At 37.7% G+C, this 24,468-nt stretch overlaps 3 protein-coding genes across 6 annotated transcripts; 1 reads left to right on the forward strand and 2 right to left on the reverse strand.

Annotated features, from left to right (window-relative positions):
- Positions 1 to 2,112: 2,112 nt before the first annotated feature.
- LOC110065195 (AP-4 complex accessory subunit Tepsin-like) lies at positions 2,113 to 14,550 on the reverse strand. 4 transcript variants are annotated; one of them, XM_089290053.1, is made up of 16 exons: positions 14,401 to 14,550; positions 14,180 to 14,252; positions 11,999 to 12,090; positions 11,671 to 11,764; positions 10,975 to 11,042; positions 9,848 to 9,902; positions 9,399 to 9,461; positions 7,907 to 8,011; positions 7,443 to 7,479; positions 6,690 to 6,824; positions 5,818 to 5,896; positions 5,201 to 5,335; positions 4,634 to 4,682; positions 4,165 to 4,208; positions 3,818 to 3,901; positions 2,113 to 3,258 (listed from the first exon to the last, which is right to left on the reverse strand). In XM_089290053.1, the coding sequence occupies exons 1-16, from the start codon at positions 14,464 to 14,466 to the stop codon at positions 2,479 to 2,481; spliced, it is 1,959 nt and encodes a 652-aa protein (XP_089146179.1). In that variant the 5' UTR covers positions 14,467 to 14,550; the 3' UTR covers positions 2,113 to 2,478. The 4 variants fall into 4 exon arrangements, with proteins under 4 accessions (XP_089146179.1, XP_020627961.2, XP_020627962.2 ...); XM_020772302.2 differs by having other exon boundaries at positions 7,853 to 8,011; XM_020772303.2 differs by lacking the exons at positions 14,180 to 14,252; positions 14,401 to 14,550 and adding an exon at positions 12,418 to 12,718 and having other exon boundaries at positions 7,853 to 8,011; positions 11,999 to 12,039.
- Positions 14,551 to 14,552: 2 nt separating this feature from the next.
- On the forward strand, positions 14,553 to 16,523 carry LOC110065196 (uncharacterized). The gene is made up of 2 exons (XM_020772305.2): positions 14,553 to 14,708; positions 15,246 to 16,523. Exons 1-2 carry the CDS (start codon positions 14,627 to 14,629, stop codon positions 16,202 to 16,204), a joined length of 1,041 nt encoding a protein of 346 aa, XP_020627964.2. The 5' UTR covers positions 14,553 to 14,626; the 3' UTR covers positions 16,205 to 16,523.
- A 498-nt stretch (positions 16,524 to 17,021) lies between these two features.
- LOC110065197 (endonuclease III-like protein 1) lies at positions 17,022 to 20,400 on the reverse strand. Its single transcript, XM_020772306.2, has 4 exons — positions 19,945 to 20,400; positions 18,743 to 18,913; positions 18,078 to 18,343; positions 17,022 to 17,634 (listed from the first exon to the last, which is right to left on the reverse strand). Exons 1-4 carry the CDS (start codon positions 20,320 to 20,322, stop codon positions 17,445 to 17,447), a joined length of 1,005 nt encoding a protein of 334 aa, XP_020627965.2. The 5' UTR covers positions 20,323 to 20,400; the 3' UTR covers positions 17,022 to 17,444.
- Between the last annotated feature and the right edge of the window lie 4,068 nt (positions 20,401 to 24,468).

Here is a 24,468-nt window from a genome sequence, read left to right on the forward strand (position 1 = left end):
AGGCGCACCTGCTTGACGCAGTGCATGGTGGGACCTTTCAGAATGACCGTGGGAAGTATATATTTTCTTTCAGTTTTCTGTTGTTTTATCATGTTTTCTTTTCCTTTCCTCCAAGAAAAATATCGAGTAGACCCTTGGGTCGCATTAGCTGCTCTTGCGATTTACCGCCGGGCCAAAGATTATGGAAGTAAAGGAAGTTTTTCACAAATCGCTTCAACAACGACAATAAAGACACGAGTAAAGCGGTAACCCATGATTGCTTACAATGACCACGCCCGGTAATTCACTTTCTCGAAGAAGTGGTTTTATCAACATATCTTATCACATGAATAGATTTATACACTCATTGAAAACGGGAACCAGGCATTAGATGAGGAAACATCGGACTCGTACTCAGTGTTTTAGGGATGCGAGAGGTCTGGATTATATACTTACTAAATCCCTGTGATTATTCTCCTGCCCTAGACACTCTTCGAAACTGCATTGACGATGTTATAAATTGGAACACTCTAAACATGCTCTTATGCAACCCTGGTAAAACAGAGGTCATCCAATTTACTTCCCGTTTTGCACAACATCCTGTTCTTAATTGTTTTTCATTTGGCAATGCTACAATCGAACTGTCTGACAAAGTACGCAATTTGGGTGTCATATTAGACAAGGTACACTGAACCTAAAACAACACGTTAATGACATTTGTAAGAAGGCTATCCTGCCAATACGATCAATAAGCCTGATGAGGAAATATCTCCCACATGACAATCTCAAATGTGAACGCTTTTGTCATTTCACGCCTGGATTACTGCAACAGTGTACTTTACGGCCTCCCTAAGCTTGAGCATGATAAACTGCAGCGAATTCAGAACATTGCGGCGCGACTGATTACTGGAACTAAGCGGAAAGAACATATTACTCCCGCCCTCAAGGACCTGCACTGGCTTCCTGTCAAATCACGCATCGTTTTTAAGATCCTACTATTAACCTACAAAGCCCTTAATGGTCTTTCACCAACCTACTTAACTTCTCTTTTTAACGCCTATAAACCAGCTCGTTCTCTTCGATCATCTGGCCAATTACCCTTACAAGTTCCGGACGTGAAAACATGAACATACGGTCAAAGATCCTTTTCTTTTTACGCCACGAAACCTTGGAATGACCTACCTTTTTATATCAAACAGTCTGAGAGCATAGCGATTCTTAAAAAGAACCTTAACACATTTCTTTTTTGTAATAGTTTTTAACCTAGTCATAGATTTAAATAATTGCATCTTTTAGTTAGGTTTTTATTCTTTTTAATCGTATACAATTGTAAGCGCATTGAGAATTCTAAATGCGCAATAAGAACCTTTTTATTATTATTATTATTATTATTATTATTATTATTATTATTATTATTATTATTATTATTATTATTAAGTGGATTGAAGTCGACTGAGATGCGCGTTCCCTAATTCCGTGACCCTTCGCGCTCCTCGATTTTACTTTTTTATCGAGACCTTCTCACAAAAAAATTCGTTCAAGATTGTAGTAGAAACATCAAAGAAAAATGCCTGCGTGCACATTAACTACATAATAAGGATTTTAAGAAGTTTAATGAAGCTGGTTTACCCCAAACGCATTATATCGGTAAGGAGACTGGTGACGAGAATAAAGCTATGATAAGATAAGAACTTTATTAACGTGTCGAAGTCGCTAGCATACAATGTATACTAACTGGGGACACCTAACTACGATAATCATAAACTTGCGGCTATCACCTTAGTTCTAGGACTAACATGAAAATAAATGTACGTGCCGCATTCATTTTGGGGAGCTAAACGCAATGTTTTCATACGTTTAGCCCTGTTCTGGCAATATTTTCACAGGTGCCTTCTCAACGAAGTTTCACGCAATCCTGTAAAAAAACGCCCTGAGAGATTTTTTGTGGAAGGTCCCATCATAGTAACTATGGTCTCATAAACGCCTTAGGTAGCTAGAAACGGTCACGAGTATCTGGAAGGGGTTCAGTGGCACAAGGGTTATGAGAACATGAAGCTTAAGGGTGCTCTTAAAAGCCGCATGAAAATGGCACCGAAGAAATCTCCAATTATCGGTGAACAAGTAGTAGTCGTCTTCTTGGCATATCTTCTCCAGTTCTTTATTGTTTCACTTCTTTAACAGAATACCACAGTGTTGAAGTAAAAGAACAGGAAAATGCTGAAATCGTTACCAGCCGTAAGAACTTTTATTTTCCTGTTTTTTTCCTGCAATATGATTAGTTAACCTCGTAGTCCAGATCTTTCAGCTGGACCACTCCTTTTTCTTCCAGACTGATCGCGCTTGCCAGCTATTTTTAAACGCCTTTTTCTAAATATAATTTTATTGACCAACGGCTTGGTTCGGTTCATCTTTGGTGTTTTCGTACCTTGGCAAAGTAATACTTTAAGGTTACAATGTACACAGAGACTTAAAAACATATTATAAGGTCTCGTAAATTTTCTACTTTCTCGCCTTCATTTCATCTTGGACAAAACTGAACGCATCGGCCTTGCCAGATTTCCCCACAAAACTGAAGTCCGTTCTTTGACTCGGCTGTTTCGGAAGTCTCAAAGGAATCGTGGAAGAGCCACTTAAACCAGAAAATTGGAGTGCTGGATGAGAATTGTTCGGAAAATTTGAGGAATGCTGGTTTGCCATTAGTAAACCACTCCTTGGCAACGTGACCTGAGGTTCCGTAGTTCTGTTGTGTGACAAACTGTTCAAATTACTGAGAGCATGTAAGCCATCTAAACCTGGGTTGACCCTATTTTCATTTGACGAACTAACTGGTGGTAAGATATTGCCTTGAGGAGAAATCAAACTGTTTCTATAACTTATTAGCTGTGGGCCTGTTTCACTGTTCGTCCTTGAATCCGAAAAACGTTCATTTCCTGGTTCAATGGTTGACGTTACGCAAGGCTGCGTGACATGTGTTCCAAAAGAACTCGCACCGTCGTTACACAAGGGATCAAACAGATCTGTCACGCTATCCTTGACGGGTTCTTGACCTTTACTGACGAAAGTAGGTCCTGTATTTTCTGCAGTCACAGAGAACAAATCATCTAACTCTGATTTCGAACTGTGGGACGTTTGTCTGGAACTGTTCTCATTTTTTAGCGTGTGATTTCTACTGGAAAGATCAAGTCCCTGAAAAACATCAAGTACGTCCTCTGAGGGTCTTTTCTCAGAAATAGTTGTATTGGAGACAAACGGTTGTGATCTTGAAGTGATCTCTGTCTTCTGCAAAGTGAAAACAAAAAAAAAATTATTAGATATCGGCACATCGCTCTTCCTGTATAAAAATACTGTTTTGCAATGTAAGAACTTTAGTCTACTTGTAGTTAGCTTAACCTTGTTTATTTCTGTTTGAGTGTGTGTCTATGTTTGTTTGTGTCCTTGACCTGAACATGTAAAAAATCTTTTTTTTTTTAAGTGGCTGCCTGGCATTTTAAACTCGTAGGTTATTTCGGGTATCCAGCACCCCTGTCATTTTTGTTTTTACTCTATAAAATGAGTGTAATTCCTAACTCTGGAGTGAAATAAAAGTTTTTGTTTTTTGTTGTGGTTGTTGTTATCACAACTTAGCAAACACAAATGATGATACTTTCCAAAACTTGGTTCAGTAGATAGTCAGTTCAAGTGTACAGTGTATACAAAAGATTATTCATCCTTTCTAGGTATAGATCTGCATTTCTCCTTGGACAGGGCCAAGAGAATTAATATTAATTAATATTAATATTATTAATTCAAATTAATATTAATGTATTACTGTGGTCAGTAAGCAAATTGTATGTTTTACCGAGTGCAAACTCATTCCAGAAAATAGAGTTGGAGTGTCATCCACTGCAAACTGTTGTGCAAAGGAACTTTGAGCATCACCCACCTGCCAAAAAGTATTGGAAAGGAATTATTAAGGAATTTTAGCATATCGCAAGAAAAAAAAAGAAAAGTTGCCATACTAGACATTGTTTTGTTGTTTTCTCTAAGGACATTTCAAGTCACCTATTTATGTGTCAACTTATTTGTACATTTTCTTTGCAATTTTCGTGTGGGCCTAAATAACCGCGTTTTAATTAAAAAGTCCTGATATTGCAATAATAAACAAGGATACTGAAACAAACAAATGAGGTCTCCTACATTCCGTACATTTAAAAGATCCTCGCTGGCCACCTCTCTTGTAGTGTGAACGTCTGAAAGGAAAAACAAAAAATGCTTTCAAAACTCACCATGTATTCAAACCCAGTTGTTCCTTACTGAATTTCTTTTGAAAGGTAGTTCTCACATCTAATTTTGTAGATTAAACCTCGGTGTATAACCATTCAAATCAAAGGTACTAAGACGTACTTTCATATGCTACTGTTCATTATATTGAACTTATAAGTCTGTGGATCGTCATTCTGTTATTCCATAGATGAAATTTTGCACATCTTGTCAAATAGTAAACAATGAGTATGGTAAGGGTAGTCTTCATTTTCTTGAGACCCTTATACCGTCTGGAAAACGTATTTCCGGGTGTTTAAATGTCAAACTTTTCTTGGTGAGCAGGCCCAGGCCGCCCACGCCGGAATGAGAGTATTTTTCTCTATGGAAATAAAATAAAATGCAAGGCACTGACCTTTTTGGACTTTCTCTTTCTCCACTTTTACGTTAATCAATAAGATGATCTGAAAAACAAAACAACCTGAAAGTATAGGTGTCTGGGTAACTTTTCAATGTGGTTTTGAGTGTCTGCATAAGACTCAAAACTTCAGTGCCCAGTTCCAGATTCAAACTTTACGTCAAAATTACCCAAACTGTTTAGTCTCTGGATAAGTCACTAGTGTGTGACCAATCAAATGAAGGCTACTGAGTGCTCAGTAAATTCATAGGGTACAACTTGTTTTCAATTCAGTATCATGAAAAATGAGTTAGAATTTGAATCTGGAGTTTTTGCTTTTGGTAGTGACAGAGCTTGCTTCATTTAAAGAAATCCCAACCAGCTGGCCATCACTCCAGAGCAAGTGAGGCTTTTCATTAAGAACTGAACTTCCTTTAGAAAGTTTCTCAATTGACAGTAAAATATTGAATGGTAGAAGTGATGTTTTGATTAGAAATTTATGGACAAAAAAAAGTAGTCTCAGGAGGAACTTGTTACCATCCATAAAAATGCAAACGATGACTGGATTTTCAAACAGTGACTCACCTTTTTAGCTTTAGAAAGCACATTACCACTTTCTGTTCTTGTAATCTCTTGTAGATTTGTGCAATGTTGAGACATTCTACTGGCCACACAAGGAATATCACTTTTTAGGAGATGCTCCAAGACATGGAGTGATTTCTAGAAAAAGTGAAAAGGACTGGTTGAGCTACAGGACAGTTAAAGGAATGACTTTGGCACAAAGATATGGAAAAACCAAAACAAACAAATAACAACAGTTAGTCTAGAACACTTGCTATATTATATTGAATTGATCCATGTATTTACAAAGCTCAACAATTATAGTAAAAAACCTAGAATACTCCTAGAAAGTTTTCGGCATACTGTAAGACTGCTGAAGATCACAGCAATTTTTAAGTTACCTGACTTCTAAAAACAAACATGCTGATTCTGTGTTCTGGACGATGTAAGTTAAAAAACTAATTTCAGAACTCAGAGCTCATAAAGCAACAGATTTAAATCACTTGAGGGTGGACCATTTGCAAATTGCACTCATATCTGTGCAACATGGGCAATGTCAGCAAATAGTGTGATATTTCTCCTTAATTTCACTCTGCCCCATACAATCACCTACAATTACATGTACATGTACATGTACCTACCAACTGCACGTCTGTTACTGGTTCCAACAATCTGTTGTTTAGAGCCTCCAGCACTTTATTAAGATTCAAGGTAGAACACCTTTTGAGAAAGAAAATCTTCATGAAGGTATGTGTAGGATATCTGATCCCCAATCACTTTTGTGCACATTAAACATCATAGGATTGTAAGGCATGGAGACAGCCAGTTGAGCCAGATAGTTATGGAGGACAAAGGCCTTACGGTGACATTGTTATGATAATTACCAATTTTCAGAGGAAAAGTTAGTGTAAAAAGGTGTGGCTTATCCGCCAGTATTTATGGTAGTTAACATGGCCACCCCATTGCTTAAGCTTCATATATAAGTGGCCCCACAAAAAGCGCTGAGACAATCGTTTTTATACAACCAGTATTCAAGAATCACTTGAGATGGTCACGCCATCTTTCACTGGACTCTTCAACTTAGCAATTTCTGCATTAAATTCTAGACCAAGGGTTGTGTGTTTAGTCCTGGTCAAGGTAGGATCATTACATGTTATGCTCTTGGAGAAACTTTAATGTTAAAAGGTGGTAAATTGTAATCATGGAAACTTGACTGCTTACAATCTGCTTGTTCTCTTAGGGTGTGATAAGAGTTGTATCCTTGTGAGGGTAAAAATTATGAAAAAAAAGGCAGAATGAATGACAAGGGGTTGACACAAAATGTGCATGTGTTTCATTCCAATCCCCTCTTGTCTCCCTTGTCCATACTCCTTTCCTGATCTTTAAGAGAAAACCACACTGCAAGCAGTCTACTAACTGACTGTGAAAAAAGAATCTATAGGATTGATAAGCCTTTATGCCTTTATGCAGAGGGCTCTGTTCCATTGGAATAAAAGACTTGAAATTGTTTTACCTTTTTGTGAACTGGTTCAAGGCTTCCTTAGAAGGCACAGCACGTATTCCACCTTCAGATGTGATATTGTCGACAAGATTACCCTCTACAGACAACGTGTTTTCTGGTTCACCTGCTTCTTGGTCCTCTGCTGACCTTAAAGGACAATACAAAATTCTATAATTTATATTGCTTTTGGCTGGCATTACTGATCACTATTTTAGGGACAGGCAACCAAATACTTGATCTCATAAATCATTACTGGTAGTTCCAGCAGTAATAACAGATGAAATACACTTAACCACACAACAATTATTTCTTAGTTAGAGCCTGTTTTTCATGAGCAAACAAATACAACACTATTAGCATGACACAAGCATGAAAGACATTATGCAAAGAAAATGTGCAATAGCTGAGGACTAGTGAATTTTCCAGTCTGGCTACTTTAGAAGAACTGTAAGAGATAAACTTATTGCAAGCTAGTGAGAATGATTTTTAGGCTAGTGCATCATAGTAAGAGCATGCCTGAAGGGTTACACCCTGAAGACTTCATATTTTATTCAACAAAATGCAAACACAGCATTCAGAATACTATTGTGTCAAATGTTGTCAATGTACTCATATCACTAGTGAAGTCCATCGCAGTGGTTTTTGCTACAAACTAAGGCTCTTAAGCTACAGTGTTTGCTGAGGTGTCTGCTTCCTTAATTGTGATCATCATCAGATTGAGGATCTCAGTAAATTAAATTCATAGACAAAAGAGTTATGTCTTACTGATCAGAGTCTTCACCATCCAGAAATGTCTTAAAACCTGTGAAGAAATTTACATGGAAAACAGTTTCTTTGTTAATCTGTCTAAAAACCTTGTGTAAGTAATACATTAATTTGTGTATCTCGTCCTCATATGGGAAATATCATTATATTCATCAAAACAAGCATACAATAAGTGATCATTGAAAGATCATGTGTTGTGCCAGAAAATATATACAAAATTTCATGCCTTTGAGACCTAGCTCTTCTCCCTCAGAATTTGCAGTGTATCTCTGTGGGGTGGATATATTTTCTAGAACGACACAATCAAGGAATGCCTCTGAGTTTTGATATCAAATGTCATGCTAGAACAAACCTAGTACCAACATGACAGAATTTTTAATGAATGCCTCAATTGATAAATGTACAAATACCTGAATCAACATTTGAAGACTCAGAGTAGTTCACAAATGTAATGCCTGATCCACCAGTTGTTGGCATGTATTCTTTCTCATTCTTGGACGTCAAACGACTAGCTGTATCTGGAAAACGTTCTGCTAGGTTTTTTACAGAGTCTAGCCATGTTTTATTCTCTAGAGAGCAATAAAAGACAAAAGAAAGCTGTTGAAAGCGCATGTTACCAACTAACCACACATATGCAAGAAATTGACAGTGAGTGCGACACATTAAAAGGAAATTGCAAACACTGAGTGCTTGAAAAGCTCACATAATGAATACACAAGACATATATTATGAACTACACTTCACAAACTCAATAATAATTATTCCCACACACTGCTGGGAGCCATGCCAAGCTGAACCACGCAGCCTGACCTTTATTAACATAACAACACTTAACATAACTGTCTTACAACAGCACAAAAAAGTGGCTAGAGAATAAATTCACTGCAACTTCTTAATAGACTCTAAAAATACTTCATGGGTGGGTGGGTGGGGCATGTCAGGCACTGGCAGATAACAAAACCTGACTTGAAACCCCACACGAACTTGTACTCAGTCTCCAAACAGTGTGTGAGAAAAACGTTTTTTGTTTTATTCATTCCTCAGCCAGCAGAAAACCACACATCACTTTTAAACCAAGGAAATCATGACTGTGACAGTGTTCGGATATCTGATCTTAATTAGCATAGATTTTTACCATTTCTTTCTCCATTTTCTTCTTTGTTTTAGTTTCCATTGAGAAGATATCAAACACTCAAGACAGTGTTCAACCACATTTCCAAACACCTCAGTGTTCATCAAAAATACTCCAATACACATTGTATTTTCAAGTTTCTTCTTGGTGTTTGGAAATGACTGTGGTCAAACATGATCTTTTGTTTTGATGTATTACTTCAAATGTGTGGGAGGCAGGGTGGCCTTATGGTCAGTGCGCTTGCTTCCAGATTGAGTGGTCTGGATTTGAGCCCTGGGGACATAGTGTTGTGTTCTTGGGGAAGACATTTGACTCTGACACTGCCTCTCACCAAAAGGTGTATAAATGGGTACCAGTAACCTAAGAATGCTGGAGGTAACCCTGCAATGGACCAGCATCCCATTAGGGAGGGGGGGCGGAGGGGGGAGTAGAAAAACTGCTAGTAACTTCATGCTACAGAAACCGGGATAAGCACCGGCCTGATGGGCCACTTAGTTTGTATGCAGACTTTACCTACATGTACCTATATTGCTTCAAATATGAATGATTGTCACAGAGTGTGTGTAGTTCACAGAATGATTTGATATGTGCCCTAGGCAATGAAACAAACTTTTACCGTAAATATGCAAGCTCTGATATCAGACTTAAATGTTCTAATTATATAATAGAACTTGCTGCATGTTCAGTCGCATTGCATTAAGATCCCCCACTAGAGTCTACTACACTGGTCCTAAATTACATATGGTGAGACACAAGTCATACTATGAAATCAATGCAAACAACTGACATTCTTTGTAGCTTTAAGGCAACATAGTTATACTTACTTGCTGGTTGTGAAGGTGAATTTCCAAATCCTTCCATCTTCTTTCCAGTTGGTCCTGTCATCGCTACAAGTTTGCAAGGAATATATTTAATAATTATTATAAAAAATCTGCGTAGAAAAGTGATGCTTAAACTACACAGTCTCTTGTGCTTGATGTATAATATTACATTTGGTCTCTAGAGGTATTAAACTTGAAAAATAAAATAACTTTTTTTCAGAGTTAGCTATCAATTATTGTCTCCCAAGAAACCCTGTGAATTCAGTATCAATGGAAGATTGTTACTGACAGTAAGCATCCCTCACAAAATGATATTTCCACCTGTACTTTGTGATTTGATCAAAGGACCCCTCTTATTCTTGCTTTGTGTTCCCTCTCTGTTTTTTACATGTAATATCCCCTGGAAATTTCAAAACATTAAGGATTTTTACACTAACCGCCATCTCACCTACCATGCATGGTTGTTGATCCAGTGTTCTCAACATTGAAGAGAAGTTCAATCAATTCCTGCATGAAAACATCATATAGTAATCACTTTTTATTACAATCAAAGCTCTTGGTAGTAAATTTGACATGCTTCACTTAAAATATGATTTCCAGTCCTTACTGCACAGTCTCAGCACCCCAGGCCAGTGTTTGTCACGAGTCTCACTTGAAGGAATGTAAATTGATGTTATTTGTTACAAATGGTTTACCTTATCTTTGAGGCATTAAATTAAATTCTTTTTCCAGCAGTTTCTTTTATTTTTAAAGCTACATAGTTGTTTCATCAAGTGTTATCAGAAAAAAAAAAACAAAAACAAAAAAAACAAAAAAAACATAAAGCTTTGCATCCATAATAGCAGTTGACATGAAACTTTGAATTTACTTCATGAATGTAAGTAGTTGCAAAATATTTCATTTTGGGATATCTTACATAAATCAAAAGAAACAATGTAAACAAACTCTCAACAGTGTGCAGTACAGACTAGAAATCACCGTAAAAGTACATTCATTAAAAGTTTATGATAGTCTTTCTTTTTCAAGTACAAGCTCATCAAGAAAAATAAAAATTTCATCTCAGAAATCCCACTTTTTTGCTCTGAACATTATATGAGATTTTACTGTCACGCCAAAAAATATAGTTTTAAATGGAGCGTGACGTACATTCTCAATGAGCCATTCATGGCGGCATTGCTTGCTTGCATAAGCAGTTGTATTCCAAAGGTCAGCAAACTTTAAGCTTTATTGTACCTAAACCTAAAACAATGTAGCTTTACCTTCAGAACGTTATAACGAACCATAACGTTGGTGCAAAGCATTAAAGCACTATTCATGTTTAAGAGTCCATTTTGAGTTCGTCTAAGCAATGTAGCTATTACTTATTGTAACTCTATCGTTTAATTTTGAATTTTACAGCTCAAAACAGAGGTGACAGGGTTCTGAAATTTAAGTAGCGAAAATACTTGTGGTTCATGTTTTTTTTACACTTCTTCCATGTTTGTGTAGTTGCTTGTGTTTATTGTACAATATAACAATCTTTTTATAAAATAAGTCCTAACAGTTAAAAACCAGTTGAACAAAAGATTTCATAACTTACTGATGCTGCAGCTCTCACTCGCTGATTAAGGGCATCACCTCTTAGATAATCCATTTGACCAGTAAAACCTGAAATAACATTCACAGTATTTGTTGTATTTTAGTATGTAACCTTTCAATAGTATTGATTATTGGTTATAGAGAACAAAATATATCACAAAATGTTCAAATTAGGTCTACTAACCAAGTCAGTAAGTCTAAGTATTATCAAACACAGTCATATTAACAGCATGAGGTGATTTTAACAGGCATCAAAGGTACCATTGGTCAAATTGGTCAAACAATATCAAAATTACTCATTGGGCATATTGATTTAATACATAAATGATTATCATTTACTTATTTATTAATGTTGAGAAGTAAATGGTAAGCTTGATCATATTGAAGTAAATAACCTGTATCTTGAGCACAGGACAAATATTAAACGAAGAGACCTATTGTTTTTTTTGGCCAAAACAGAAATTTATGTAAAATTTATTTGTCTCTCTACTCACTACAACAATATAGGCCCAATCTTTTTCCCCTTCAAAAAAAAATGCTATTAAAACAATACTCATTTGTATCTACCAAGTCTCTTCTTGATACATGCAATCTTAATATATTGATGGGCCATTTATTAATTTATAGGGTTACATGTAAAACATTACTCATTAAATACTGATGTAACACATGCCTATAGGCATCACACTGTACTCACTTTCAGCTTCTCTAACAATGCCCGCTTGGTGTCGAAGTGCACTTCTGAACTCAGAATGGCCATTGCTTCCTACGTAGCACAGGATTTTAAGAACCTAAGAGTAGTAAGAGTATATTAAAATGCCATTACAGTGCTAAACTTGACTTAGCAAGGCTTATGTAGTGGACAAAGATAAAGACACAAGTTGAGGCACAAGTTAGAGAGACAAGGATTGCTTGGAGCCTAAAGTTATTTATTGTCCTAAACATGCCAAAACCTATGAATTAACCTGCTTTTGAAATGCAAATGCCATAATACTACAAGAATTTTCTGCCATCTTTACTCTTACCTTGTATTTGATATGTGGAGATTGTTTTTTCAATCTGCCAACTAGAAAATCCAAAAGAGAGTTGCAGCTGCTAATTGATTCATAAGTTATACCTGACAAGTTTATCAAGAAACATTTAACAAATGGAGGTTTCATTCATAATAAATCTACCAATAAATCCTCTTTATTTTAGATGCAACTTTCTATTTGAGGGCTGGGGTGGGAAGGAGTCTGGGGTAGTACCTCCTGAAAAGGCAGGAGGCATTAGGGTAGTCAAAATGTCCAATTACTTAAAACAGATAAAAAAAAAAATCAGCCACCTAATCCAAAAACAATGTCACTGACTTCAAAACATTGTGACAACCCTGGATATTTGTTATTGTTCAAGGGTTAAAATGAAATAGTTGTCCATGACCTCATAATATTTATGGAGGAGTTACCATTACTCATGTGTTCCACTGCTGGACTCCAGATCTAGTGGTCTGAGTTTGAACGCTGGCTGACATCATTGTGTTGCATTGTTAGGCAAGCTACTTGGATTGTGTGTACTAAAGGCATTCGTGACAGAGTGTCGCTCGATTCTCTCTTGATCGATACCCCTAACTGACATCTCAATCAATACTCGATCAACATCAAGATCGATACTTGGTTGACACTCTATCAGCCTTGATCAACAGTCAGTCAATAGTTGGCCAAGTGTCGACCAACTTATACAAATCAATCAAAAATTTGGTCTACTCTAAACCGAGATATCAATGGGCCGTCGATCAAGTGTCAACTGAGGTGTCGATCGAGTCTTGATCGAGGGTAGTGATCAACACTTGACCATGGATGCCTTTAGTACACATGATCCATCTTTTTTAACTCTCAGTACCTCTCTCCATGCAGGAGTACTAGGTACTAGCAAATTGTTAGAACCAGACAGAATGCCTGTAATGGACTGGCATCTTATCCAGGGTGTGTAGCAATGCTCCTAGTCACTTCATGCAGTGGGAGCCACAGTTGAGCACTCAAAGTCATGAGCCAAGTTAGGCTTAAGTAAGAGGTTTTACCTTCGACAATTTTTTATATTTCAGCCAATTTGAAGCTCACACTAAATGTGCGCCAAAATTTTAAGGAATTACAGTTGACAAAGCAAATATCCCCAACAAAAATCTGCAACCACTATCATTGCTAGAGTTTTGAATTTAAGGCATTGGGGGGGTGGGCAGTTCACACTTAAAAAGTTTTTTTCTTAATACACTGTGCTGCATTTCAGACTTCTCTTGAAATAAGGTAGCTCGACCGGAGGCATGTTTGAAATCAAGGTTTTCACAAGTACACAAAAAATTAGAACATAACAGACGTGGGTTCATTCTTGAGCTGTTGTTAGTACTAGAATGATCCTACCCCCATGTAAACAGGCTGGGACTATTACTTCAGGCCGGCCACTAGGAACTATGTACCCTGGTCCCAGAGGTTTTTCTTGATTTTTCTCCGCATGAGAGAGCTGCAAGAGAGCCGCAAAGCGGTGAAAACACGAGTGTCAAAGCAGCGAGAAAGAAAAACCTCTGGTTACCTTGGACTTGAATCTCACTTTCATGCAGACACCAGGATCAGGATCTGACCCTCGAGCTCGGATTGGTTGATATTTTTACAAACACGCAAATCAATATGATTGGTTTGTTTGATTGGTAATACCAAGGGGACGGTGGGGATATCTGTCACTGCACCTCTTGAGGTAAATTTTGCCTCTCTACTAGGGAAGGAATTTGTTTGCAAAATACTTCAGCTCTCAGTTTATGCACATTCAAGATTCACCTGTATTGGACATGGATTATGTTTCTGACAGTTGACGCACATTGACTCCGGCCAAATAGGTCAAGTGATACCACTCTCCACCACCCGAGTAGAAACCATTAGCGGCTGAAAGCATGTGATTGCTAAATTGCCATTGGTCCCTTTTGTAATTATCAATTTGATGCGTTTGACAGCTGGCGTCTGCACGAAAGTGAGATTCAAGTCCAAGGTAACCTGAGGTTTTTCTTTCTTGCCAATTCACGACTCGTGTTCGCCGCTTCGCGAAAAGAAGAAAAATCAAGAAAAACCTCTGGGACCAGGGTAAGAACTATGCGGGCTTGTTACAAATTAGGCATGTGAGTAAATGAATTCTAATTCAAGATACTTTTGAAACTAAATTTTCAAGTTAAGCGGGAAAGATACTGTTGACTTCTTGGTATATGTAGCCAGATGTTGGATTGTCGTCGTCTGAGGTCGCTTTCATCAGCATCGGAATCTGGAATATTGGGAACAGATTTGAAAAATACTTCAAGTACAACTCAAGTTTTGCATTCTCGAATAAGAAATAAACCTTCACTGAGCTCGCATATATTTCAAATAATGAGAGAAGAGTAATTTTTGCTCTATTTAACAGAAACTAATACCTTCTTTGCAAACGAAAACGTATCTGAAACTTTCTCCAACGCGTTTGCTGCCATTTGTCCCGCCATCTTGAATGACAAAACTTTGCTACCGCGATCTGTTTGCTATGCGGTTTTTCCTGTAAGAACACAAAACTCAGAAGCGAGGCGATACAACGCAGCATAAACAAAGGACTCTCGGAAGTGCTAAATTGTATGTGCTGTCTGTGGTAGATCGAGGGACAAATTTATGGTTAGATTTGCGCGATTTTACAGAATCAATGGTCTGAGGATTCCTTTGAACATCTTTGTAGCAACTCTTACCCTTAAAGGTAGGCTACTTTGTTTGCATTTCTCGATTTTTCTCTGACAAATAGGAAGCTGATTACGTAACGGAGCAAAACATGCAATGATTTCGGCCAATTCTGTTCGGATTTGGCCACAAAGTTATACGCATTTTATTTCCTAATTATGGCTGCAGTTTGAAACCGTTGATAAAAGCTAAGCTAAACTCGTGTAAGCTAAAAAAAAAATGTTTTGTGTCAAATGCTCAGAAACCACATATTTATTCGGTTAAGTCACGCGTGAACGCCCTCATTTTATGAAAATGAACATCTTTTGAATGTTTTGAGCGGGCACCTTCTATATCCATAAACAAAAAAACGAAGTAACGTAGGGATTTAGTTTAAAATTTGGCTTTTCGTCCCAACTGTCCTAAGAGGAAAGAAACCTCAGCTAGAAGTTATTTGTGTTGTGTTGATGACACTGAATTATTCTCAGAACAATGAGAAGATTGACTGGTAATCATTTTAGAGAGTTATACTTTGAGCTTTGTGCTGAAAGGTGTTAATCTTTTTTCTTAAATTCAGTTGTCATGGCTACCATCATGGAGGCAGGTCTAACATCGTCAGCATTAATGACATGCGAACCAGAATGGATTGGCTTGAAAGTAAATCTGTTTGCCTTTGATTTTGACGGCACCTGTACCCAAAAGGATACAACAAGCCTTCTGTACAAGGCAACAGAAAAGTACTGCTCCTCTACTCAAGCTGAAATAAAAGCTATCGATGAACAATGGAATGAACTGGGAAAGAAGTACTGGACTGGTCACCTTGAGGTTGTGGCCAAGTCCCTCTCTGTTCATGCAGATCCTGATATGTCGGCATTTGACGAGAAAGGACTGAGGTCATTCCTACAAGAGGTGCACAAATTTGACTTGAAAATGACTAAGGAAGTTGAAGCAAGTGAAATTCTTAAAGGAATTTCTAAAGAAGCCATCAAAGAAGTTGCAAAAGAAGTTAAGCTTAATCCTGGGTGTCTGAATGTTCTTAATCACGTCAACTTACCACTACATTTGATATCAGTTAACTGGTGTCAGGACTTGATCCATGCAAACCTGGGTCACCTCAGACATTTGAACATCTTTGCAAATAGCCTTCCACTTGAGGGTGAACTATCTTCAGGTATTATTGGGAAGAAATTGAGAAGTGCCTTTGACAAGGAAATTAAATTCCAGGATCTTTTCCGCAACAGATCTGTGGATAATTCTGATGGAATTTCAGTCTTTGTTGGTGATTCAATTGGCGACATACTGGCATTATTGAAATCAGATGTTGGAATTGTGATTGGGAAAAGTCACACCTTCAGAAAAGTAGCCAAGTCATTTGGTATCAAGCTTCTGCCCTTGCAAGAAATCCAAAAGATGACAAGAAATGGCTGCCATGAACAAGCTATTCCAAAACAGAAAGGAGTGCTGTTTGAGGCACCCTCATGGAATGAAATTGGATTTACCTTGTTTGGAACAAGATACATTCCTAATAAATTCTAGAGCAGAACTGTCTTGTCCCCTTTTACTGTATGGTACATGAAATATAAGCATGACTCTACTCTGAGTCTGGCTTTCAATATAAAACAAGACAGTTATAGGAGGGATGTTTTTGTTTTGATCATGGCTAGGACAACAAAATACCTGTGCTACATTGTATCAGTCAGAAGCCAATATCAACATTTGATAATTTACAGTAAGGATAATTTAGAGTCCAAAAATACTGCTTCTTCCCAAAGAGGCAAGGTTTAATTTAAGATAATGTGGGTTTATCATGTAAGGTTATCCTCCACTGTATGTAAATACTGTAAAAAAAAAACAATTTGCCACTAAATTGTGGCAAATATAGTCAGTATATGTAAAAACAATATTATTGGACACAAATATCAACCATTCAGACATGGGTGATATTTTCAGTCTGCTCCAAATGGGATTGATGTAGAGGAATGGGTGTCGAGGCATTGGTTGTTTTGTCCTGTTTTTTGAGCAGCAATGGAGGGGAAACAATGGAGGGATACAAAAATTATTATTCAAATTTTAGTGTACATAGCTGATACATGTTTTCCAATAAACTTTGCATTGTTCAAATTTTCAATAATTTCACATTGCATCTTCAATGATAGAAACAGATTGTTCTATCAATGGAGTTTTCTCTTTATTGATGAGTGGGAACTTAATAAATATTATAATATAGGTGTGACTTGACTTTTGCTGGGGTTGGAGTTTTGTGTGACTAAAGAAGTGTTGTGAAGTACATCATTGTCCTCATCATTATCATTATGACCTAGAAAGACAATAATATTTAATAAAATTCACTTGATAAAATGGAACAATGCAGTTTTTTTAATTCTGAATAGCTGTTACTTGCTAACTTGCCTTTTTATTTCGAGTTTTTAGCTATTGTAAACCTTAAATGTATGCAATTCAGTTCAAGAATTGCAAGTGAAAAGTGATTAGTTGTTGACCTCCCACCATTTCCACTGTTTAGACACAGTTCGCAAAGCGTCATGTTATGTACATTATCACATCAGTATGTAGCTTTTGACCTCTAGTTGACTTGACTAACTTGGGCTAGATCACTAGCTATGCAAGGGAAAAACTGCTCGTACTCTTGTTCACAAAAGCATGTGTCATCTAAGTCCAGATGCAGGAACAACAACCAGGTGGAAGTACAGGAGGGTTCCAAAGATACCATAATACCTTTTGTTTTTGTCTCCTATCATGGTAGATACATAGTTCTATTTTAAGCAGCCTTTCCACCTTTTTCTGGTGAAGATTTTTCTTTTACTTTCTTATTGGGTTTCCCCCTGGTATTTCTACGTCCTTCAGGGCATATCTTGCAGTTAAGGCACATTTCACACAGTGGTCCTATGGGAAGACATGTCTGTTGACCGAATCCAACCAGCAACACATTAAGTTCATCCCATTCTTCCCTAATAGAGATAACAGAAGAAAAAACATTTTTGTGGTACCCAGTTCTATCCAGTTTCACACAGACAGATAAAATCACCTTGTGGCCTGGAAAATATTTCTGGCAATGGAATGAACAAGAAAAGATCCAGTTCATTAACATTTACAATAGAGAAAAGACCTTAGAAATGGATAAATTTGAGCACATTTTGCAGAAAGAGAGCACCACAGAGTGTAAGTCCACTTGTAACACAGTAGGCAGCAAGGCCATTCCAAGAATACCTTGTGTCATGACTTCTGGAACAATCTTTCAAAGAGGTAGAGGGAGGTAAAGAAGAGTACCAAGATGTAAAAGAGAGGGAGAGCATCCAAACTATTCCATAATCCATAAGTTTGTTTTTGAAAGAATCTCTATTTTGACAAAAAAGTCAAAATGAAAAGAAAAATGGCATTTAAAGATGTATACCTCGGTAACCAACTCTCCACAGCAAGCCTTGTTTCCTCTGGTACTTTGGTGGGTTTCTTCACCCATCCCAGCCTGTTGGAAATTCTGTGGACATGAGTATCAACACCTATTCCAGTCACCTGTCCCCATGCCACATTCATTGTAATGTGTGCCATCTTGGGGCCAACACCTGGGAGTTTTACTAACTCTTCTACTGTGGGTGGAATGTCACCATTGTACTTCTCAGCACAAATTTTAGTTGCATCTTTTATGTAGTCAGCCTTTTTCTGCAACGTCAATATTAAGATGACAAATAAGTAAACATGGATTAGACAAAACTTGAAAGCTTATCAGTGTCAGCCCTTCTAAAGCTGTGCAGCAGTTTTTGTAGCATGAATTGGTGACCTGCTGTATTGATCACTGCTCCCTTGTTTGGGAGACTAGTCCTTTGGAGGTCCCCCCCCCCTGCTTTTTGTCAGGATACTCCTGCTAATAATTTACCTGTTGGTACCCATTTAGACTCCTGGTAGGGAGAGGCACTGTAAGAGTAAAGTGTTACATACAACTCCACTATAGCTTCCATCATATGGCAAGCCACTCTTAATAATAATTGTTATTGAGCTGAGTTTACCCTAGGATACTCTACAATTTAAGACATTTTTTCCTACTGTCAAATTTGCACTTACCTTCCAGAAACCAACAGGATAGATTAGCTCCCCAATTTTGCTTGATGGAGTTTTAAGAACATTCTCTATTGTTAAACCATAAGCTTTCAACTTTTCCATTGCTGCAAAGGTAACTTGGTCTTTTGTTTGACTTGATAACATGAGAGAGATGAGCACTTGATAGCGCACAGTCTGCAAAAAATAAGAGACAGACTTTTTGCAAAGCTTTGTTGGTAACGATTTCAGCATGCTAAGAAGGGTTACGGTTTATATTATGGGCCTTTTAGTTAAAAGTAAGGCTATAGATTTTGCTACTTCAACTGAAATAGGGTATAACTTTTATTTCCTGGGAACATCAAGTCAGGTTATCTTCAAAAAAGCAAGACAGACAAAAAAGTCATTATATTTGATAAAGTGTTACGATCAAATATCATTTAGGGTGTAAAAAAAGTTACATATGTTTGAGGTCATGTCTGAAAATATGGTGTGGAAAATCACATATTTTGGTTCCAAATAAGGTAAGAGTTTTGAGAATCATCAGCACAGTCCCACCACAAATTCTGAAGTAACCCCCATCGGCATCCCCTCTTCACATCCTAGATTTTTGAACCAAATCTACACCACTTCATTTAACACTAATAGAGGAGTTCATGTTCCAAGGGGCATTATGGGTAATCAGGGCAAGACTGCAAAGGAACAAAGTGGCAAAATATATGTTTTTCTTCATACTTCCTTTCTGAGTTTCATCTTCGAGAAGAAATTTAGAGAAACCCCTTTTCTACATTTACTAGTGTTTTTGAGTCGATTGACCCAGGCATTAGCCTACTTATCAGCGTAACAGAGATGTTATTTTTGTGGCTTCAGCGGCTGAGACTTGATTAAATCATTCAGTTTTAACCGTAAAAAAATTCCTATGCCCACAGTAATCACTCCATCGGCTCAGAAACACTGGTAAACCTAGAAAAGGGGTTTCTCCACCTACACCATGTTTTTTCGTCTCCAAATGTGAAATCAGAACAGGAAATATAAAGATAAACATTTGCTTTATGGCTTTGCTTCTTTGTAAATTTGCCCTGATTACCCATAATGGCATGAACCACCCTGAGTCAGATCAAGAAAAAATGATTTTGTCATTGCGTTAATAAAATCTCAGCCTTACAATAATTTTAAATTTAACCCACTAACCCTCCTCCCCCCCCCCCCCCCCCCCCCGCCAATCCCACCTCAGGTGACTGGTTTACATCAGCTGTCTTCTCGCATCCCTGGGAATCAACCGGCGCGTCGCGTGATTTTCTCATTTCACGAATGTTGGCTAACTGCTCCCTCCAGTTAGCAGGTTGCCAGCCTGCCGTTTGCCCCTGTTCAGCGGAAACTTCCTTTTTAGGCTTTTTCGCCGCCGCATTTTCGATTTTGTTATCGTCGCTCGCCGAGTCCTCTTGATGTCGCTTCTCACATTCGATCTTTATGTGCCTTCTTGGCTGTTTTTGTCTCGTTGACAGAACTGAAATTGCTTCTCTCGCTGCAGAACGTGTTTGTCTTCCACTTGAGGTAAAATACGGGGAAGTGCTCATCTTGGAAATCAAGGAAAACAAACCGATCATGGGTTTTGAAAGTCCTCCGCCCTGTACGCCATCTTTGTTGTTTGGTTTCGGTCTGATGACTTTTGGCGGGAATTTTACGTCACGCACAAGAGTGTTGTTGTTCCCAGGACTGCTCGCCGTCTACATTTATCCAAAAATTCCGGAAATCTCGGTTGAAAGTCAAATGGAGCTGTCATTTTCCAGAAAATCCGTTCGGAAATTATATACCACATCCAGAGGTACAGTCCTTTTCTTCCGTTCGGAAAGGAACGGTGGAAATTTCCATACCATCTGCTAAATTTTTTAGTTTCCAGTCTCTCATCCGCCTAAAACAATCCCGGGAAATCGAAGCGCCATCTCATTCTGACAAATGGTAGCTTCTGTTTTTGCCAAATAAATTGCATGGAATGTCGTCTCAGCTGACGAAGCTATAGGCTGAGCTGGCCAAAGTTAGACGTTATTCTACCTCACCACACTGAGCAGGTTGATAGTAGTTTATTACATGTTTTCAACAAACTGGCAACGAATCGCATTTTTACAACGAGATGAACTGACGTTATTGTTGTGTTTGCTCATTTCAGAAGTTATGGAGCGCTTTGAAAGACGTGGTCGAATACGTATATCCACCAATCCTTTTTTTGTGTGTTATCATTATTTTATCATTATTTTATGATTGTTTTTTGTCATGGGCGAAATTGGTCTAAACACGTCATGTGATGCAGTTCAAAATGGGGGGTATCTGGAGCCCATGACCATGGGCTCCTGGGGATGAGATGATGTCCCTCAAGTGATTTTCCCCAGTTTTCAAAATTTTCATTCACCGTTACTTTGTTACTGAATTGTTAAATTAAACAGCCCTAAACATTTTGAACAATATATTTCAACGCTTGCAGAAGGAAACAGATCTTCCCAAACGGAAGCTAAAAGAGAGCGGACAAGACAAGGATAATAAACGCAATAACCCAATCTCCATTATGCGCGAAATTGTGCTCGGAAATTTATCCTTGGACATTATCTGTTCCTCAGAGCTCACAACAGATGATGTCTGCGGACAAATATCCGAGCATATTTCGCGCCAAATGGAGGCTGTTGTTGATATAATTGGTGCGATCTAGGTAAGATACTTAGTTAGCAACAAACTTTCGGCTAAACTTTATTCTCAATTTTTCATCAGTTCAAATCATTAATTCTAGTGAATAATTGATGATTTATATTAGTCTTAGACCTATTTTGCCGCTTTAGCTGTGTGTTTGCGACTAAACAACTTTCAAAATTAATCAACGGGAAGACATATCAAACACGAAAGGCTATGTCTGACCACATTTCCAAACATCCAGAAGAGAGTTGAAAATACGACGCGCAATGGAGTGTTTTTGACGGACTTTGAGGTGTTTGGAAATGTGATCAAACACTGTCTTGAGTGTTTGATATATCTTCTCAATCGAATCTAAAACTGAGGAGAAAACGCAGAAATAAAATCGTAAAAATCTATGCTAATTTAAAGATCAGATGTCCAAACTTCGTCGCGGTAATGATTACCTTAAACCTGATGAATTATCAATGAGTTTGAGAAAATGCCAGAAAGTCATGAAGTCTGTAGTCTGCTGAGGAAGCTTGAGGAAACATCACCGAAAGAGGTTTCCCACTTATCTATTATTGTAAAGTTCAATACCGTCGGTCTTTGACTTTATTCTTGTCTCGATGAAGAAAACACAATCCGGCGAACAAATGTTGAAACAAAAAGAACTTTGAATAATGCACCTCATATTATGGGACTCCTGTAAAGATGTTGTAGCCTAAAACCTAAACAAGTTATAATTGAACTAGATGTGGTGATTATGTTGAACACTAGTTTCAAGCTGATTCTATAGCTGATTATGTAATCATTGCAAACAGCTGCCGTTGAACTGTGAAAAGTATTGACAAGAAAATTTAATAACTATGCCGAGTCTGAAGGAAAGCCAAGTATCATGAGGAGAATTTTATGTCTCCATTTTCAGTCTCTTTTATACTGGAAGTTAGTAACTTCGGCTCAGAATTTAACAGGAGCTTTAAACCCGGGTCGACTATCATGTTTGCGATACGGAAGATTCAAACAAGCACAGAAAGGTAATGTGTAAAGTTTATGATTAATATAAATCACTTTACTCAGTAAGAGTTATACATTATTGTTTAAAAGAAAACCTTTAAGTAAGTCTAGGATTTTTCATACGTTATCAAAAAAGAAAATTATTCAAGGAGAGGCTTGAGAGAAAATAAAACTATTCAGGTTTTAAACGAATCCACGTGGGGGTGCTGATTACGGTAAAATTTTAAGCTGGAAGTACGAAAACTCCACCAAACCATCAAAAAAAGGAGTTTTCTTAGTTTTCACTATAATATATTCTGACATTTTTCACACTAGGAATTTAAATCTCGACCCTTATTTGTCTACTTGATAGGGTTAGGGTATTTTGCAATCAGTTTTCTCAGTCAAAAAAATTAATTATAACGTTTTCTTAGACAAGAATAGCCATGTTCAACATCTTTTATATTTAATACTCACAGCAAAAAACAAGCAATTCAGTACAGGGTCTTACATAGGTGATGTTGTTAGAAGGGATGTGTAAGGTTGCTAGCAATCCCCGTAATTTTCCAAATAGGAAAATATTTCAATGACAACAAATATGCCTGGATTTATGAAAACCGTGTAAAAGAAAATTTCACCCTAGTATAAGCGTTTTTCTCCAAAGTAGACGATATGAAAATTCAAAGGAATGTCCATTTTTCCCCACCACTCGCTTATCTTCGATTCTCAATGTGCTCTTCTCCATATTTTATTTAGTGCAAAACAGCACACTTTTATTTGACCACGTTTTCATCAATCCAGTCACAAATAAAAAGAAATTAAAGATGGTTTTCCGCATAATAGAGTGTTTTCACATAACGTCTTGCAGCCATATTGCAATATTGGTGCCCCAAAACTATGAAACGGCGGCCATGTTGGTGTTCCAAACCAGTCCTGTGGGAGTTGAACTCTTTTCTCACGCAAACACTTTCCTTATTCCAATAAATTTGCATCGCTGCTGTCCACGTGAGTGAAAACGCTCTAAAGTGACTATTTAGTGGCCTTCGACTAAATCATTGTTTATTGCTTTCTTCCGTAATTCAGGTCATGCTCTGGTTAATCATGTGATCGCTACTTATAGCGTGACTTGTCCACTGGACTGCGCGTTGGAATGCCTAAGTGACACACGCTGTCAATCATTTAACTGCGCAGACGCAGGTCACACGTGTGAAATAAACGACCAATCAAAGCTGACAAGCCCTAACGATTTTAGATCCATAGAAGCCTCTATGTACTACGGTCCAACAACAGAGACGGTGAGACATTTGGACCTTAGTTCGAAATTTTAATTCTCCCCACTAATGGACATTTATTCCTTGCAATTCAAGTTATGAGAATTTGACGGTATAGTTGATCTGTAGTCAGTAATTTTGCTGGCAGGATAGGTGTTTCTGCGGGGTAGATCTTGTCCTACTTGGAGAGGAGAAATTAAAATAAAGGAATAGTTCAAAATTAGCTCTTATTAACCGAGTAGGAGGTCTGTATGGTAGAATCTTGACCGAGGTCGTCAGTACAGACCGAACGCAATGAGGACTGTAAACACGACCGAGGTCAAGATTCTCCCATACAGACCGACTAAGCTCGGTTAATAAGATGTTTATTATATGGCGCAAACAAGAACAATTTAATTCGTTTATTGTAACTGGTTTGTAGTAGCAGACATTTTGCCTGAGAGCGGCGATGAGCTGAATTTAATTCTGCCAAAGTTTGCTCGTCCTCTTTACTTTTTTTCTCATTAGGGCTTTTGGCACTTCCATAAATAAATATTGTTAGATGAAACTAGTCAATGATTTTTCATTTTACTTTGCAACTTTTTCACTGCAAAACATTACCGGTCTAGATGACGGTCTAGATGGGAAAATCTAGACCACTTTCAATATCGATTTTAGCCAATCAAATTCGTGAATTTGGTAGTTCCCAGTCCTTGTAAGACAAAGCCATATAATAAATTGTTATTTTTAAAGAGGAAGCCCCATCAGCTCTACTTGGTTTTCACATGGGTCCTCTATCCAGGGCATATTGGAATATAGAGATGTTGGTTTTTCATGAGGCAGGACACC

The sequence above is a fragment of the Orbicella faveolata genome, unplaced genomic scaffold (assembly GCF_042242905.1).
Source record: "Orbicella faveolata isolate gen_17 unplaced genomic scaffold, um_ofav_v1 contig_2, whole genome shotgun sequence".
Lineage (NCBI taxonomy): Eukaryota > Metazoa > Cnidaria > Anthozoa > Scleractinia > Merulinidae > Orbicella > Orbicella faveolata.